Raw genomic sequence first — 17,931 nt, forward strand, 5'->3', positions numbered from 1 at the left:
GGGGCGCCTGGGATGACTCAGTCAGTTGGGCATCCAACTCTTGATTTTGGCTTAGGTCATGATCTCACAATCATGAGATTGAGCCCCACATGGGGGTCTGTGCTGAGCGTGGAGCCTGCTTAAGATTCTCTTTCTCTCTCTTTGTTCCTCCCCCACACTCCCTCTCTAAAAAAAATAAAAATAAAAAAAAGTGTATTCTTAATCCCCTTCACCTATTTCACCCATCGCCCCCCCCCCACCTCCCTCTAGTAACCATCTGTTTGTTCTCTACAGTTAAGAGTCTGTTTTTTTGGTTTGTCTCTTTGTTTTTCTTTTTTTTTGTTTCTTGAATTTTACATGAGATCATACGGTATTTGTCTTTGTCTGACTTATTTCACTTTGCACTCTCTCTAGATGCATCCATCTTGTTGCACCTGGCAAGATTGCATTCTTTTTATGGCTGGATAATATTCCATCGTGGGGTGTGTGTGTGTGTGTGTGTGTGTGTACATGTGCACGCACACCTGTGTATATCTCATATCTTCTTTTTCCATTCATCTACGGATGTACACTTGGGCTTCTTCTATAATTTGTCTACTGTGAATAATGCTGCAATAAATATAGGGATGTATATATCCTTTTAAATTAACATTTTGTATTCTTTGGGTAAATACCCAGTAGTGTGATTTCTGGACCAGATGGTAATTCTATTTCAAAAATTTTGAGGAGCCTCCATACTGTTTTCCACAGTGGCTGTGCCAGTTTACATTCCCACCAATAGTACATGAAGGTTCATTTTTTTCCACATCCTTGCCGACATGTGTTGTTTCTTACGGGTTTTTTTTGTTTGTTTTGTTTTGAGTTTTGAGTTTTTTGTTGTTTTTTTTTTTAGCCATTCTAACATGTGAGGTGATAGTTCCTTGTGATTGATTGTTTATTGTCCTTTTTTTTTTTTCTTTCCTATTGGCATTTTCAGGTTGCCAGATTCTTCACCTCCATATCTGGAATATCTGAGGGTAAAAAAAACAAACAGGGAACTCAACACTGTTTTTCCTTGCATCCCAAGGTCCCTAGCTAGTTTACCTTCTTGTCTCCCCCTTTCAGATTCGTATGTTTTATAATGTCCAGGGGTTTTGGTTGTCCTTTGAGGGAGGCATAGGGAAAAGTATGTTTACTCCATCTCACAGAAGCGGAAGTTTAGACGTGTATCAGTTTTAAGTGTCAACATATGGAATATATTTTAATTCTTTGAGACATTATTATTTTATTTATGCAATGTACATTGAGCCAGATTCTTTTCCTTTTCTTTCTTTCTTTCTTTCTTTCTTTCTTTCTTTCTTTCTTTCTTTCTTTCAAGTGTTTTCTTCTCATTTCTTCTTATGGAGTTTCTGGGATAATTTTCCTTTTGTTTGAAGTTCATCTTTTTAATTTTTTCCTTTAGGGTCTGTTGGTGGTGATACTCTTAGTTTTCACTTGTCTGAAAATGTCCTATTTGACCTTCTTTTTTTAAATGTTTATTTATTTTGAGAGAGAGATGGTGAGCAGGAGAGGGCAGAGGGAGAGAGAGAAAAAAATCCCAAGCAGGCTCCACACTGTCAGCATGGAGCCCAGTGTGGGGCTCAAACCCATGAACCCCAAGATCATGACCTGAGTCGAAGTCACTCACTCAACCTACTGATCCACCCAGGCACTGCTAAATATTTTAAATATTTTCCAGTATTTTTAGTTTTGTTTTTTTTTTTCAGTATGAGGAGTAGTCCAAATAGCCTAAGTTTCAGTTGGTGTTATTTTTCCTCTGAATAATTCAATATGCATTTCCTAGGAACAAGGACCTTCTCATAGACAACCTAGTTTAGTTTATAGAAATCCAGAAACTTAACACTGATATAATACTCTTATCCAGTTCATAGTGTATATTCAAATCTTATCAATTTTCTCAATAATATTCTTTAGAAAAATGTTTAGGTCAGGGTCATGCATGGTTTTCATGTCTCCTTATTCTCCTTGAATTTGAAACAGTTCCTCTGTCTTTATGTTTCTTGACCTTGACATTTTTGAAGATTATAGACCAGTTATTTCATATAATTTCCCTAAGTTTTGTTTTGTATGATGTTTTCAGATGATTAGGTTCAGATTATGTATTTTGGGTAGGAAGATCACTGATGGTGTGTCCGCAGTTATTGATGTTTGGATTTTTGTTTACCATATTGACACTATTTGTCTACCAGTTTTCAATTTGGCCCAAGGGGTTGTTCTTTTATTTTTTTTTCCTTTTCTACCTCATTTGAGTTAATCAAATATTTTTTTAGTATTCCATTTAAAATTTTCTATTGGGTTTTTAGCTGTCGCTTTCTGTATTTTTTAAAATGACTTTTCTCTAAGGATTACTCTATCTTTTCTCAGTTGAGTTAAATTAATATTGTACTATTTCACTTAAAAATAAGAAACTTTTGAAATAGTTCCAGTGACCTCCCCTGTCCTTTGTGCTATTATTGTTATATATATTATATCTTTCTACATTACAAATAATTTTACCTTTAAGTGAGCATGACTTTTAAAATTATGAAAAGAAGGGACGCCTGGGTGGCTCAGTCAGGTAAGTGTCCGACTTTGGCTCAGGTCATGATCTCACGGTTCATGAATTTGAGCCCCATGTCAGGCTCTTTGCTGATGGCTTGGAGCCTGGAGCCTGCTTCGGATTTTGTGTCTCCCTCTCTCTGCCTCTCTTCTGCTCACACTCTGTCTCTCTCTCTCAAAAATAAACATTAAATTTTTTTTAGTTAGGAAAAGAAATAGTATACATGTCTTAAATTTATCCACATATTTACTTTACCTGTTCTCCACCTTTCTTCCTGTAGATCAGAGTTGCCATCTGGCATCATTTTCCTTTAGCTTCCTTGCACGTGAAGAAATTCCTGTAGCTTTTTTTTGTAGTATGGGTCTGCTGGTTGTGAATTCTCTTCCTGTTTGGTTATATGAAAATGTCTTCATCACCTTCATTTTCGAAGGGTAATTGTCTTGTTTGTAACATTCTGACTGACAGGATTTTTTTTTTCTTTTATGGCTTTAAACATGTAATTCCCTTGTTTTCTGTTCTCTTTTTTTTTTTTTTTTTGATAAGAAGTCAGCTGACATTTGTATCAGTGTTCTCCTATGTAATAATGTATCTTTCGTTGGGACCAATTTTGAGTTTTTCCCCCTTTATCTTTGAATTTTAGTAATTTGACTGTTACGTGCCTATATGGTTTTCAATTGTATTTCTCCTACCTTCAGTACACTGAACTTCTTAGATGTGTAAGTTTATGTTTTTCAACCCATTTGCGGAAATTTGGGCCATTATTATTATTATTATTATTATTATTATTATTATTATTATTATTATTATTTTGTCTCATTATCTCTCCCCTATTCTTCTGGGACTCCAATTACCTATATGTTATGTTGCTTGATATTGTCCCGTGCAAGTCACTGAGGATTTGTTCTCTTTCTTTAATATTTTTTCTCTGTTTTTCAGATTGGATAATTTCTGTTGAGCTCTCTTCAAAATTGCTGACTCTTACATGGTCTCTAATATGCTGTTAAAACTATCTAGTGATTTTTTTCAGTTATTGTCCTTTTCAGTTCTGAAATTTCCATCTGATTCTTTTTTATAGTTTCAGTTTCTATGTTGAGATTCTGTATCTGTTCATTCATATGACACTATTTTCCTTCAGATTCTTGAAGATATCTCTAATAGTTGCTTACTGCTTTTGTTCACTGATTCCAATGTCTGGTACATCTTGGGGTCAGTAACCTTTTTTTTCTTTGCTATGGGTCACATTTTAATTTCTGTGTCTATTAATTTCTTATATAGTGGACATAGTGAATGATGCATTGTAGAGGTTCTGGATTCTGTTCCTCTGAAGTGTGTCGACTTGTGTTCTACTAGGTAGTTATCTTAGGTTGACTTGTACTCCAAACTCTATCTCCTTTGAGGTATACAGCAGCACAGATCTCTGCTCAGTTCTTTTAGCTTCCAGCTGCTATTGTTGTCAGACCTCCTGAAGTCCGTGATCAGCCAAGAATTTGGTCACAGTTTATACACATTTTGAGGCTTATCTGTGGCTTCTTCCTTTCCAGAATTTCCCTAATTTTACAGCTGCTTTGCCAGCCCTAATCTTGGTTCTCTGAATCTTCAAACCAGTAAACTGTGGGGTTGTGCCCTCCCTGTGTTATGTGGATGAAGAAGTGCCCTTAAAATAAAGCCACAGACTTGTAAATCTCACCCATTGCTGTTCCTATCTTTTTAGGGGTGACTTCCCTCCAGTTCCTTTCTTTTTTATTTTTATGTGTATTTATTTTGAGAGTGTTCACATGAGTGAGAGTGGGGGAGGGGCAGAGAGAGAGGGAGAGAGAGAGAATCCCAAGCAGGCTCTGCACTGTCAGCACAGATCCTGATATGGGGCTCAGTCTCACAAACTGTGAGATCATGACCTGAGCCAATCAGGAGTCAGACACTTACCCAACTAAGCCACCAAGGTACCCCTCTTCAGTTCCTTTCAAGGAACTTTTAAATAGTTCTTTCTTATGTTTTACCCAGTTTATAATTTGCAGGCATGAGCAAGACATCCAACTTGTATATTCTTATCTAAAGGAGGGGTAGTTCAACCAAACTATTCCACTATTAATGGAAGCCAGAACTTCCCTTCTTTTAAATTTTAACATATTTGAACTTAGTTCCTCAAAATACATAGCTAATAGATTTAGCTATATTTTATAGAACAGATTTAGCTGATATTTATCCCCTTCCCTCAAAAAAAAAGTGTCAACTGTGTTAGTAGGATTTCATTTTCATTCTTGCCCTCAGTAGACCATATTTCAATTGAGAATTCATTTGTAATTTTAGTTCCACATTTGGGGGGTCTTTAGTTTTGAATGCCAGTTTATCAAGGGATAGTACTATGTATCTAAAATAATTCTCACTCAGAAATTTGAAAAGGAGTGTGAAAGAGCCTCGATACCACTGTCGTTTATTTTAGCTTGTGACAAGATTCTCCAGTTTGTCTTGCTTAGGATCCTGCAATTTTAACAATTTTGTATGGTTGTTTTCGAGATTAAAAGAGAAAGCATAAACAAAACTGCTTCTCATGGCACAGAGTATATATTCTGTAAATGCTATTCCCACCCTCTTCACACTGATGATTGTCTTCATGGAAATACATACACAACATCAGTGCCCAACTCATTCATTTGGTTCTTAAATAGGACATATTTAAATCCATAGGTGAAAATACTAAATTAACCACAGCTTATATTTCTCTATTAACATACAAAAATGTTGAATGTGTTGTCAATATGGATATTCCCATAAAAAAACAAGTATGAATGTAACCATCACTGAGTTTTAGCCAACGGAAATACATGCCAAGAAACATGTTGTTTTGTTTTGTTTTAAAAAATTTGAAGTTCCATTGTCTTCCAGGCAACAGTTATTGCCAACAAAGAGTCTGTTACCAATATGTTTTTGGGAGAGGGTTCATGGGGTGTGTGTGTGTGTGTGTGTGTGTGTGTTTAATTTTTAAACTTCACAAACAATAAAATTTGTTTCTTGATGTACTATTCCAAGAGTTCTTAAGCATGAAATCTAAAGCCCTGTACATAAAAGAAAAAAAAATGATAAATTAGATTTTACCAAAACTAAAGGCTTTTGCTCTGCAAAAGACATTGTTAAGACCACCCAGCTGACTGAAAACTATAGAAAGCTTATGAAAGAAATTGAAGAAGACACACACACACACACACACACAAAGGAAAAATATTCCATGCTTATGGATTGGAAGGACAAATATTGTTAAAATGTCGATACTACCCAAAGCAATCTACATATTCATCACAGTCTGTATCAAAATAACACCAGCATTCTTCACAGAGCTAGAACAAACAATCCTAAAATTTGTATGGAACCAGAAAAGACCCTGAATAGCCAAAGCAATCCTGAAAAAGAAAACCAAAGCTGGAGGCATCACAATCCTGGACTTCAAGATGTATTACAAAGCTGTAATCATCAAGATGGTATGGTACTGGCACAAGAACAGACACTCAGATCAATGGAACAGAATAGAGAACCCAGAAATGGACCCACAAACGTATGACCAACTAATCTTTGATAAAGCAGGAAAGAATATTCAATGGAATAAAGACAGTCTTTTCAGCTAATAGTGCTGGGAAAAGTGGATGACGACATGCAGAAAAATGAACCTGAACCACTTTTTTCCACCATACACAAAAATAAATTCAAAATGGATGAAAGACCTAAACATAAGACAGGAAGCCATCAAAATTCTAGAGAAAGCAGACAAAAACCTCTTAATCCTTAGCTGCAGCAACTTCTTACTCAACACATCTCTGGAGGCAAGGGAAACCAAAGCAAAAATGAACTATTGGGATCTCATCAAAATAAAATTTTTTTGCACAGCGAAGGAAACAATCAAGAAAACTAAAAGCAACTGGCAGAATGGGAGAAGATATTTGCAAATGACATATCAGATAAAGGGTTAGTATCCAAAATCTATAAAGAACTTATCAAACTCAACATCCAAAAAACAAACAATCCAGTGAAGAAATGGGCAAAAGACATGAACAGATACTTCTCCAAAGAAGACATCCAGATGGCTAACAGACACATGAAAAAATGCTCAATATCACTCATCATCAGGGAAATGCGAATTAAAACCACAATGAGATACCACCTCACACCAATCAGAATGGCTAAAACAAACAACTCAGTCAACAATAGATGTTGGCAAGGATGCGGAGAAAGAGTATCCCTTTCGCACTGCTGGTGGGAATGTAAACTGGTGCAGCCACTCTGGAAAACAGTATGGAGGTTCCTCAAAAAATTAAAAATAGAACTACCCTACAAATTGCACTACCAGGTATTTATCCAAGGGACACAGGTGTGCTGTTTCAAAGGGGGTACTCCAATGTTTATAGCAGTGCTATCAACAATAGCCAAACTATGGAAAGAGCCCAAATGTCCATTGACGGATGAATGGATAAAGAAGATGTAGTATATATGTACAATAGAGTATTACTCAGCAATCAAAAAGAATGAAATCTTGCCATTTGCAACTACGTGGATGGAACTAGAGGGTATTATGCTAAACGAAATTAGTCAATCAGAGAAAGACAAATATATGACTTTACTCATATGAGGACTTTAAGATATAAAACAGATGAACATAAGGGAAGGGAAGCAAAAATAATATAAAAACAAGGAGGGGGACAGAACATGAGACACTCTTAAATACAGAGAACAAATTGAGGGTTGCTGGAGGGGTTGTGGGTGGGGGGATGGGCTAAATGGGTAAGGGGCATTAAGGAAGACACTTAGGATGAGCACTGGGTGTTATATATAGGGGATGAATCACGGGAATCTACTCCTGAAATCATTATTGAACTATATGCTAACAAACTTGGATGTAAAATTAAAAAAAAAAAAAAAGACCACTCAGCTGATCTCAGGAGTTTTAAACAGAGGTTTGGGGGAGCCGTGGCTGAAAGGAGATGGGCTTGTGTAGGAAAAGAGGATTGATTTTGGTCTTGAAAGAACCATTCTGGCTAATATTTATAGTGTAGTGGAAACAACTCAAATTGACATCATGCAGATTTGGTTTTGAAATCTGGCCCTGGCTCACTGTAGCTCTGTAACCATGGCAAGTTTGGAACAACATGAAATCTGAATAAATTCTGTGTGTTTGTACACTAAGGATGATGCTATCTTTTTTGTCTACCTTTCTGGGCTCTTTTCTGAGGATCACATGAAACCATGTATGTGAAAACACACTGAAGAATATAACACTGATAGAGGTAGGTGAGGGACTATTAATAGTTATTTCCACTCGCCCCTCTATGCTGATATGATCCCGTAACATTGTGTGAGAAAAATATTTAAGCACTATGACCTACTACATATTTATATAGCACATTTTTAAAAAGAGTCATTTTATTGTTAAAATCAAGAGTAGACTCTTGAATACTGAAAATTCTCCAGAGCCAAAGAAGGTGAGTTTTAGACATCCTGACAAGTAGACAGGGGTGGGGTTCCTATTGAGATGGAAAGGTAGGGGTTCAGAGAAGGTTCCACAGTGTTGTTTAAGCTACTTTGCATTTCTCTTTGTGGTCTCTGCCCTGGGGGACCCCTTCACTTTGAGGAAGGTGGAGTGATTTAAAATGCATCCACTTTAAGCTCCGGCTGACCCTGCAACTGGCTAATGGGAAAAGAAGTCTGTCGCCAGCCTATATTCTTTACCATACGGAATTTATTGAGAAAGAAAAGAATGTTGAGAGATGGGGTAAGAGAAGGCAGATGACAGAGAAGAATGGCTTACAGGGCATGGATAGGAGAGGAAAGGTGAGGGATTTGAACATCCTGTCTGACACTCAGGCGGAGACAGATGTGGTTAGTTATAGACTGGGGGAGAAACAATATAACTTGAGCCCAGTAGGGTAATGGAGAATTTTCGCTGCCTGAGTCAGAGCGGGAAGCAAGGGCACAGGCTTCTAGATCTTGTTGCAGAAAGATTGATTCCGACAGCATATAATTTGCATCCTGGTTCCATGGGAGAAGAGGTTCATTGATGGGCACATATTCTCACAACCCTGAACCATGAATTGGAGTTTCCCACCTGAAAGAAGTAGAGATAGACTATAGTGAGCAGAAGGCTTCCTTCTCCCACCTTAGCCTTCATCCATGGTCCCCAGTGTCCCCATACAGGCACGACCAAGGTCTCCAGCTTGTATATTCTTCCACCCCTTCTCTTTCCATCCGCCTTTTCTGGGGCCTTCCCCATATCTGTTGCCCACTGCCTCTATTGAGGGACTAGACAAACCACAAGGGAAATCAGGCAGTGTGGTTCACGGGAAATCAGGCAGTTTTGGTGATGAGGAGTGAGTATAAGAGTAGAGAGGTATGAGAATATACTAAGATAGTTCTGGCAACCTATGAACACTGACTGATAGACAATTCTTTATTCATTTATTCAATATTCACTAAATGCCTTCCATGAACTAAACGTTGTGCTAAGTGCTAGGAATATATAGCCATGAACAAGACAGACATAGTCCTGAGCTTATGGTCAATGTGTCAACATCTCAAAGTGCAACTCACACATTTCTTTAATACAAAGAGATAGACAGTCTCCCTGTCTCCTTTTAAGACATCATAGGCTTGCTCTATGGAGGGCCTCTACCTCTCCATCAGTAGCTGGAATGCTGCTCTTAATTCTTGAAAGGATAAGGTTCTTCTGAATCTCCAAGTTTCTGGGGAATCACAGCTTGACCCCTCCTCAGACTCCCACCACTGCAACTACTCCCAAGAGTACTCAAGTTAGTGGATGTGTTTCCCTGGCAAAGATTGTATCATGAAGTCCCCACATACCTTCAAAGATCTTCTTTAACATGCACTGCTGGGAATTCTGAGTGGAGCAGACTCCCTCTCCACGAAGACATTTTCCTTGATCATTCATATATGAGCATGTGTGGCAATTTAATATCGGGCCTGCCAATTTAAGATAAGCCTAATGAAATTCCCTGAGGTTCCTCAGAAAATTAAAAATAGACCTACCCTATGACCCAGCAATAGCACTGCTAGGAATTTATCCAAGGGATACAGGAGTACTGATGCATAGGGGCACTTGTACCCCAATGTTTATAGCAGCACTCTCAACAATACCCAAATTATGGAAAGAGCCTAAATGTCCATCGACTGATGAATGGATAAAGAAATTGTGGTTTATATACACAATGGAATACTACGTGGCAATGAGAAAGAATGAAATATGGCCTTTTGTAGCAACGTGGATGGAACTGGAGAGTGTGATGCTAAGTGAAATAAGCCATACAGAGAAAGACAGATACCATATGGTTTCACTCTTATGTGGATCCTGAGAAACGTAACAGAAACCCATGGGGGAGGGGAAGGAAAAAAAAAAAAAAAAGAGGTTAGAGTGGGAGAGAGCCAAAGCATAAGAGACTCTTAAAAACTGAGAACAGGGGCGCCTGGGTGGCGCAGTCGGTTAAGCGTCCGACTTCAGCCAGGTCACGATCTCGCGGTCCGTGAGTTCGAGCCCCGCGTCAGGCTCTGGGCTGATGGCTCGGAGCCTGGAGCCTGTTTCCGATTCTGTGTCTCCCTCTCTCTCTGCCCCTCCCCCGTTCATGCTCTGTCTCTCTCTGTCCCAAAAATAAAATAAAATAAAAAATGTTGAAAAAAAAAATTTAAAAAAAAAAACAAAAACTGAGAACAAACTGAGGGTTGATGGGGGGTGGGAGGGAGGGGAGGGGAGGGTGGGTGATGGGTATTGAGGAGGGCACCTTTTGGGATGAGCACTGGGTGTTGTATGGAAACCAATTTGACAATAAATTTCATATATTTAAAAAAATAAATAAAAAATTAAAAAAAAAAAGAAATTCCCTGATGGTCCAGGTGTATAGCTATGAGTCACAAGGGGTGGGATGATGGGTAGCAAGGAGCCTGGATACCACACATTTCATTGCTTGGCTCTCACTGAGCATCTGAGGGCCCTGCGTCTGATAGAGCATAGTCTCTGTTCTGTACCTGAGGAAATGCCTTCATTCTTACTGCTTCATCTATGATTTTCATTGCTGAAGAATCCCAGACTGCTCCCTATATTACTGATGTTTGCTCCATACCCCCACTGGCTTCCTGGATATTTAAATGCCCTTCTGCCACATCTGACTCCATAGGAGCAAAGTAGAACTTTTGTCACTTGACTGGCTCCCCTTTGTACTCCCCTGTCATGCTCTTACCCATCCGGGACAAATGGAGTAAAAACTGATTAATAAGCTATGTTAGAATACTCTAATGTTGCAAACTCGGTAAAGGGTGATCAGTCTCCAATTTCAAACTGATCTTCAACAATGTCAATTTGTCACAAAGGGCATTCTTTTTGAAATGCTTCCGTTTTGCCTCTTTTGCTATCTCCATTCCCAATTCCCTAGTTGAGGAAGCACAAAGAAATCGGAAGGATGTGGGCTAAAGAGTCAGGCTGACCCAAGTTTGAATCCAAGGATTGCTCCTCTCTAGCGATGTGATGTTAGCCTTACTTCTTAGAAGATTTGGAATACTACTACTTATGCAATGGGAGGAAATATGAAGTACTTATATTTGGTAATATCTTGAGACATCAAACTCTGGGTCTTGTTTTCCTTCCTTGGACAACCCTTTTTAGTAAGAGCTAAAACATTGCAGTTTTACTGGGAACTTATTTGTGGATCTAATAGACAAAAGTGTGCTCATGCTTTATTGTCCATGTTCAAACAAAACAGAGCCACCTAGCCAGGGCTAGATATCCACTTACAGAGTTTGCAAAGCATTCTAACATAGTTTGTTGGGGCAGATTTAGCATGAAGCTCATGGAGCCTAGTCTTCCACGAGCCCCTTCCAAGGGAGTGTATTCATAGTTTCTTATGTAGAATAAAGATGGAGGGACTGCTGGCATTTTGTATTTGTGTGTGTGTGTGTGTGTGTGTGTGTGTGTGTGTGTGTGTGTTTTAAAGAGGGCCCTCAAAACTGCTTAGCTCTCAGGGCCCCACAAAACCTGTATCCTGCCTCCTGGTATTATTATCAAGAGACGTAAAGAGCATCTTTGAGAGAGCTCTTCGTGAAGTGTTTGTGAATTAGTCTCTCTTCCATACCCTCTCCTTAAAGTTGGCTTTCTTGATGTTCTGCCTAGGTCACACCTGAAGTCAAGGACTAGTACCCATCCAGATGTGCCTCACCTGAAAAGGGGCCTCACCTGAAAGTGTGCTTGAAGGTGGAATGCCTGAAGGCTGCTCACCCGGTGGCTTTTCACCTGAAGCTTGTTCACCTGAAGCTTGTTCACCTGAAGCTTGTTCACCGGAAGCCTGTTCACCTGAAGGCTTCTCACTCAAAACTTGTTCACCTGAAGGCTTTTCAGCTGAAACCTGTTCACCTGAAGGCTTTTCAGCCAAAACTTGTTCACCTGAAGGCTTTTCACTGGAAGACTGTTCGCCAGAAGTCTGTTCACCAGAAGTCTGTTCACCTGAAGGCTTTTCACCAGAAGTCTGTTCACCTGAAGGTTGTTCACCAGAAGTGTGCTCCCCTGTGGTGTGTTCACCTGACATGTGTTCACCCGCAGCATGCTCACCTGAAGTGTGCTCACCTGAAGCGTGCTCACCTGAAGCGTGTTCAACTGAAGCGTGCCCACCTGAGGTGTGCTCACTTAAACTGCTCTCGTCTGAAGAAGTCTCATACAAAGCCTCACCATCTGAAGGGTTTCCAAGTGAAAAGTACCCACCTGAAAATTGCTGAACGGAAGCTTGATGATCCATAGAACCAGGAGGTTCATCAGGCTGACCTGATGCTCCTGGGGTGGAGAAGGAACAGAAGAGAGAGTGAAGGTGAGAGAAAGAATGTCTGGGATAAAGACTGCTTTTCGTATGCAGTAAGGCTAATGTTGTGGGATTCCTGGGTTTCCTGTGGGCCAGATCAGGCACCTGAAGATATTACAGATGTTGGGGGAACTCAGTGAATTACCCAAGAGACCATGAAGGTCAGAGGCGTTAGTAATGAAACACACAGAGACCAACCCTGGCATTTAAAGGAAGAATTTTAAGATCTGCGTTGTTAAGAAATGCACAGGGGGGCCCACTTGCCCATGTACCAAAAGCACCTAAAGGGAAAATAACGTGCTCCCCCTGACAAAGCCAGCATTTGGAAATCAAAGTACCATCATCACTCACATAACCAGAAGTCCACCCCCAGCCCTCCCTCCAGTGTCTTTGTGGGTGAAAGGCAAGAAGGATGAAGATATGAAAGGGAAAGAGAAGCTAAGTAGTTCTGGCTGGAATTTAACGTGGAAGGTTTTAACCTTTAGACAGGATAAATTTTAAATTAGAGATGACAAATATCTAAGGAACCCACAAAAATTATGAGACAGGATTTAAGACACTTTTATTTGGCAAATTCAGGTTCTTGCTCACACTCAGTCACCAATCCATGTGGGTTGGAGACTCAAAGTTGCCATCAATTATTGAGGTAAGGGACACCTGGGGGGCTCAGTTGGTTGGGCATCCGACTTCAGCTCGGGTCATGATCTCACACTCTGTGAGTTTGAGCCCTGTGTTGGGCTCTGTGCTAACAGCTCAGAGCCTGGAATCTGCTTCACATTCTGTCTCCCTTTTTCTCTGCCCTCCCCCGCTCATGCTCTGTGTCTCTCTCTCTCTCCTTGAAAAATAAACATTAAAAAATTATTAAGATAAAAACATTCTTTGCTTATTTATTTCTGAATTGATACTCCTTGTGACATATACCATTTATATCCACTTCACTTCATGTAGTTGCCACGAGTCTTCAATAAGATAAATTGTGAAGTTCCTAGTTTATTCCTTAGGTGCTCAACTTATTTTTCTCTCCTTCCCACTTTACACTGGGACTTAACAAAACTCTTAACTGGTCATTCTCTTCTGGCCAATTTCTTCTATCTTTAATCCATTTCACCAATGACTATCAGACAAACATTCTTTAAGTATGATTTTCATTTTGTTGGAATGTAGCACCAAACAATTTGATTATTACTCTTTGACTAGACTGAGTAACCCAGAGGAGAGTGGGTAGGCTACTGAGTTATTAATCCCAGCCAAAAGCTGAGAGGAATTACAAGATCTTTTGAGGCTAAGGTAGCCTAAGTCTCTAAAATACCCTTATCTCTGCAAGAGTTCTGCAATGATATATATATATATATATATATATATATATATATATATATATATATGTATATATATTCTGGGTGATTTGCAGTCCTTATAATCAATGACTTTCTGAAAGACTAGGATTAGAATACATTGATAAAGCAATGATTTGTTAAGGCTTTTGGGAGGTTTTTATTTTTATTTTTTAATTTTTTTTAATGTTTATTTTTGAGAGAGAGACAGAGAGCAAGCAGGGGAGGGGCAGAGAGAGAGGGAGACACAGAATCCAAAGCAGGCTCTAGGCTCCACACTGTCAGCCCAGAGCCTGACGTGGGGCTTCAACCCACAAACCGCGAGGTCATGACCTGAGTCAAAGTCACACTTAACCAACTGAGCCACCCAGGTGCCCCTTGGGAGGCTTTTATTTTTAAAAGTTGTTACTGAAATATCTGCTTTGCTGATTCTTCAATATTTAAAAAAATTTTTTTTTAATATTTTTTAGAGAGGCAGAGCACAAGTCGGGGGAGAGGAGCAGAGGGAGAGAGAGAATATTAAGCTATCTGCATGCTCAGCACGGAGCCCGACATGCAGGACTCAATCCCATAACCCTGGGATCCTGACCTGAGCTGAAATCAAGAGTCAGGCACTCAACCGATTTAGCCATGCAGGCACCCCTTATTCTTCAATAGTTAACAGAAGTTTTAGTACAGAGATTTCTGATACAGAAAGGTTGAAAAAGCACACTAATTTCTTAGTCATTCTTATAGTTGATGACTTAACTGTTTCACCACGTGGCTGACATTTCTGAGTCAATTTTTGAAAGTCTAAGAAAGTAAAAACCAAAATTCTTTGAGAACCAACATTACATTTGTCATTTAATTGACACCTCAGAGCTCACGGCCTCTCTCTTCTCCTCTAGGAGGAATGAGGGAGCACAGCCCTTCATGAATGAGGATCCTGAAAGAGGAAATACAGACAATTGGATAGATAGAACATGGCCATGAAGGAGAGGCTCGTGAGGTCTCTGGCCCATAGCTATGCTCTGAGATGGATTTCTAGGTACATCACATTCCCGTCTCCTTGTATCTTTCCTTGCTACATCAACTACATAAGGATCCCTTGCACTCAGTTAATTGGGACAAACCTTCAACGGACTTCCACAGAACCCCTAGACTTATCTTCTCATCTCACAGAGCAACAGGTTCAAATGGTGAGTGGTTGAAAGAAGTAGGAATGAGACTGTGCCAAGCCAGTGGGCTTCTCTGGTGGTAAAGCCATAACTAGGAGGAATCAACGGACTCAGGAGCTCTCAGAGTTGAACTCGTTTAGCTCTTCCTGATTCTGAGTCAGATTGGTTTGGGTAACTTTCTTCTTCAAGGGCTAAAAGACCTTAAAGAGGCCTCCTAGAGCCAATATAAGGGACTCACCTCTGGCAGATCCAACCAGATAAAGACTCATTAGTAAGAGAAACTTCTTCATCTGGATTTTGGGGAAGAGGGGACCCTGGCGTGGGACACCCAAGACCTGTGAAGTAAACCTGTGAGCAGAAGCTCCCAATACTAGGTTACAGCTTCTGGGAATTCTAGAATCTCAGAGACCACCCGTGTTGCCTCACAATGGGTTTGAGCTTTGAGGTTCTCCTGTAGGCTGCTCAGGCAGGAAGGCCCTCTAACAACCCACGGCAAATTGTGCCAATGAAGACTAATTTGCCATGTGTCAGGTGGTGTCTTGGGGCTCAATCTCTCTGCACTATCTTTTTTTTAAAAAACATCTTATTACCAAAATAACATACTCTCTTTGAAATAAAATTTAGAAGTTATTTACTCTCTTTCAAAAGTGTTCTTGACAATGAATTGTGATTGGCTGATTATTATCTATTTGGCTCTTTAAATCCGCCTTTTTTGGCCCTGTAGGCTGACCTCTATTGATTTGATCACCTGAATGCTAGCTGGGTTTGGCTGCAGACTAGATTTAGCCTTTGGAAGATTGGAGGGGGAAATACACACACACACACACACACACACACACAGATTGAAATTGAAATATTTCTTCTTTTCCTGCCACAGTTTTGACACTGGTTCGATCTTGACATGGCAAAGCTTCTACAGCTCCTGGGGTTCACCAGGCAGTGGTAACATGTTGGTTTTGGCAAATACATGATATGGGCACAAATAGAGATTGACAAGGGAACATTGAGAGCTGTGCCTTGAGCTGTAATTTCTGTCAAGGGGGTAGAAGATGGATGCAATGAGGCCTCCACCCGGTATATTGGGGATTGGGTGGCAGAGATCCCCTGGCCCTCACCTCCTACTTCTTCCCTACCTTCTTCCCTTGTAGCACTTTGTTACATGTACTACTGGATGCTGGACCCAGAATAGATGTATTTGTCACTCATAATTATGTGTTTAATATATGTCTCCTCCATTTGACTCTAAACTCCTTGAAAGCAGGGTCCTTGTCTGTCTTGATCACTGTAGTATCCCCACTACCTAGCAGCAGTTTGCCACAGAATACATACTTAATAAATGCTTCCTGAATGAAGGAATGGATGAATTGTCTTTCTAGACAAGCTCTTCCTCTTCATCCTACATCCATCCCAAGCCCCACCCATAGCCAACTTCTAGCTCTTCCCTGAATATGCAATGCTCTCTGCCTTTTCCTAGTGCTCCTCTCCACTTTTCCTGAAATTGTACTTCTCCATCCCGTCTTCCTGATGAGAATTCTTACTCTTTACACACTCCCTAAGAAGCCTTATCATGTCCACCACCACGTACAAATTGAGGGCTCCTCATATCTGCAAGCTGGCCCACAGAGCCTTCTCTCCTTAGTTCAGATCCAGATTTCCAACTACCAGCTGGACGTTTCTATCCAAGTATTCCCACAACATCTCAAACTCAACATTCGTAATACTGAATTCATCATTTGTACCCCAATTCCGTTCCTGGGACCTTTGGTTCAGTAACGGGCTCCTCCTTCTCCCACTCCTCACACAATACATCAATTTTACCTCTAACTACTTCTTCAGTTTATCAGCCCTTCTCTACTCCCACTGACACAACCCAAGTTCAGGCTCATCCCTCCCCTGCACCACTGAAACAGCTTCTTCTCGGTCTGTTGTCCTCATCAGAATTTTCCTTTGTTCTGTCGCCATAACTGACTTCTAAAACTAAAATCCCGAGCAATGAAGTTCTTCCTAACCTGCTGCAGAAACTCCAAACAAAAATGTCCAAGATCAGGCTTCTCCAGCTTCGGTTTCCACAGCCTTACAGCCCTGCCAGTCGCACAGCACACAAACAGATGGTTAGACTCAGTCCTTTCGAGACCACGCATTCTTGAATACGGCACGAACCTGAGAAGGAGAGGCCTGTTCAAAGGTGGGGACATCCTCTGTTTGGCTGTCTGTATAGATTTGTTCCTTCTGTGATATAACAACTCAAGTCGGGGATGGGCTGTGTGATATTATCACTGGGAATTGTGTGAGTAAAGGGATACAGCAATTTCTACCTTTCACTTTACCAGCTTCTTTGCATGATGGTGACTTAACCCGTGGTGTGCTGGGAGCTGGCTTGAACTGGCGGATGAGAGCTGATGGTGAAAGTTCAGGAATTTTATAAGCTACTTGTCGAACACAGCTATTATTATTTTTTTCAATGTTTATTTACTTATTTAGAGGGAAGAGCACACACGAGTGAGCACAAGCAGGGTAGGGGCAGTAAGGGAGGGAGAGAGGGAGAATCCCAAGCAGGCTCCGCACTGTCAGTGTAGAGCCTGATGCAGGGCTCGCTCTCATAATCCATGAGATCATGACCTGAACTGAAATCGGGAGTCAGACGCTCAACTGACTGACCCACCCAAGCACCCTAAACACAGATATTATTAAAGTTAACATATAAACTGAGAAATCATATTAGAAACAGAGGTAAAAAATACTGAAAACCTCATCAATTCTTTATTATTTTACATTTTGCTATTATCTGTGCTCATAATGTTATTTAGTACCCTTGTTTGCTGGAAATACTATATAATGGTGGGCACGTGTCTTCTCAACTTCCGATTCAGCGATGTCAGGATGGTAGCTGGTCATTGCCATTTGCACCGTGGAAATCTATAAATGCTACAAATCGGGACCTTTCCCACTAGCCTCACCCCACGAGCATCCCCGCACACCAGGAGGCTGGATCCATGTACCGTAACCTGGGAAAGGTGGCCAACTTTTCAGGACATTGACACTTTTCAGAACTT

General features: G+C 40.3%; 1 protein-coding gene across 1 annotated transcript; it reads right to left on the reverse strand.

Moving 5' to 3' along the window:
- Positions 1-8,261: 8,261 nt before the first annotated feature.
- Positions 8,262-15,258, reverse strand: ACRV1 (acrosomal vesicle protein 1). Its single transcript, XM_042906639.1, has 4 exons — positions 15,117-15,258; positions 11,775-12,365; positions 9,398-9,517; positions 8,262-8,645 (listed from the first exon to the last, which is right to left on the reverse strand). Exons 1-4 carry the CDS (start codon positions 15,166-15,168, stop codon positions 8,521-8,523), a joined length of 888 nt encoding a protein of 295 aa, XP_042762573.1. The 5' UTR covers positions 15,169-15,258; the 3' UTR covers positions 8,262-8,520.
- Between the last annotated feature and the right edge of the window lie 2,673 nt (positions 15,259-17,931).

This window comes from Panthera leo, chromosome D1 (genome assembly GCF_018350215.1).
Source record: "Panthera leo isolate Ple1 chromosome D1, P.leo_Ple1_pat1.1, whole genome shotgun sequence".
Classification (NCBI taxonomy): domain Eukaryota; kingdom Metazoa; phylum Chordata; class Mammalia; order Carnivora; family Felidae; genus Panthera; species Panthera leo.

Bases quoted from the DNA above. Each gene is read 5' to 3' on its own strand.
- ACRV1 (XM_042906639.1), bottom strand. From the start codon at position 15,168: ATGAAGAAGTTTCTCTTACTAATGAGTCTTTATCTGGTTGGATCTGCC. The intron at 9,518-11,774 runs GTGAGGCCCCTT...TTAAATTGGCAG, and splicing joins ACCTTCAAGCACACTTTCAG to GCCCGATATTAAATTGCCAC. The intron at 8,646-9,397 runs GTATGTGGGGAC...TACTTCTTTCAG, and splicing joins GTTAAAGAAGATCTTTGAAG to GTGGGAAACTCCAATTCATG.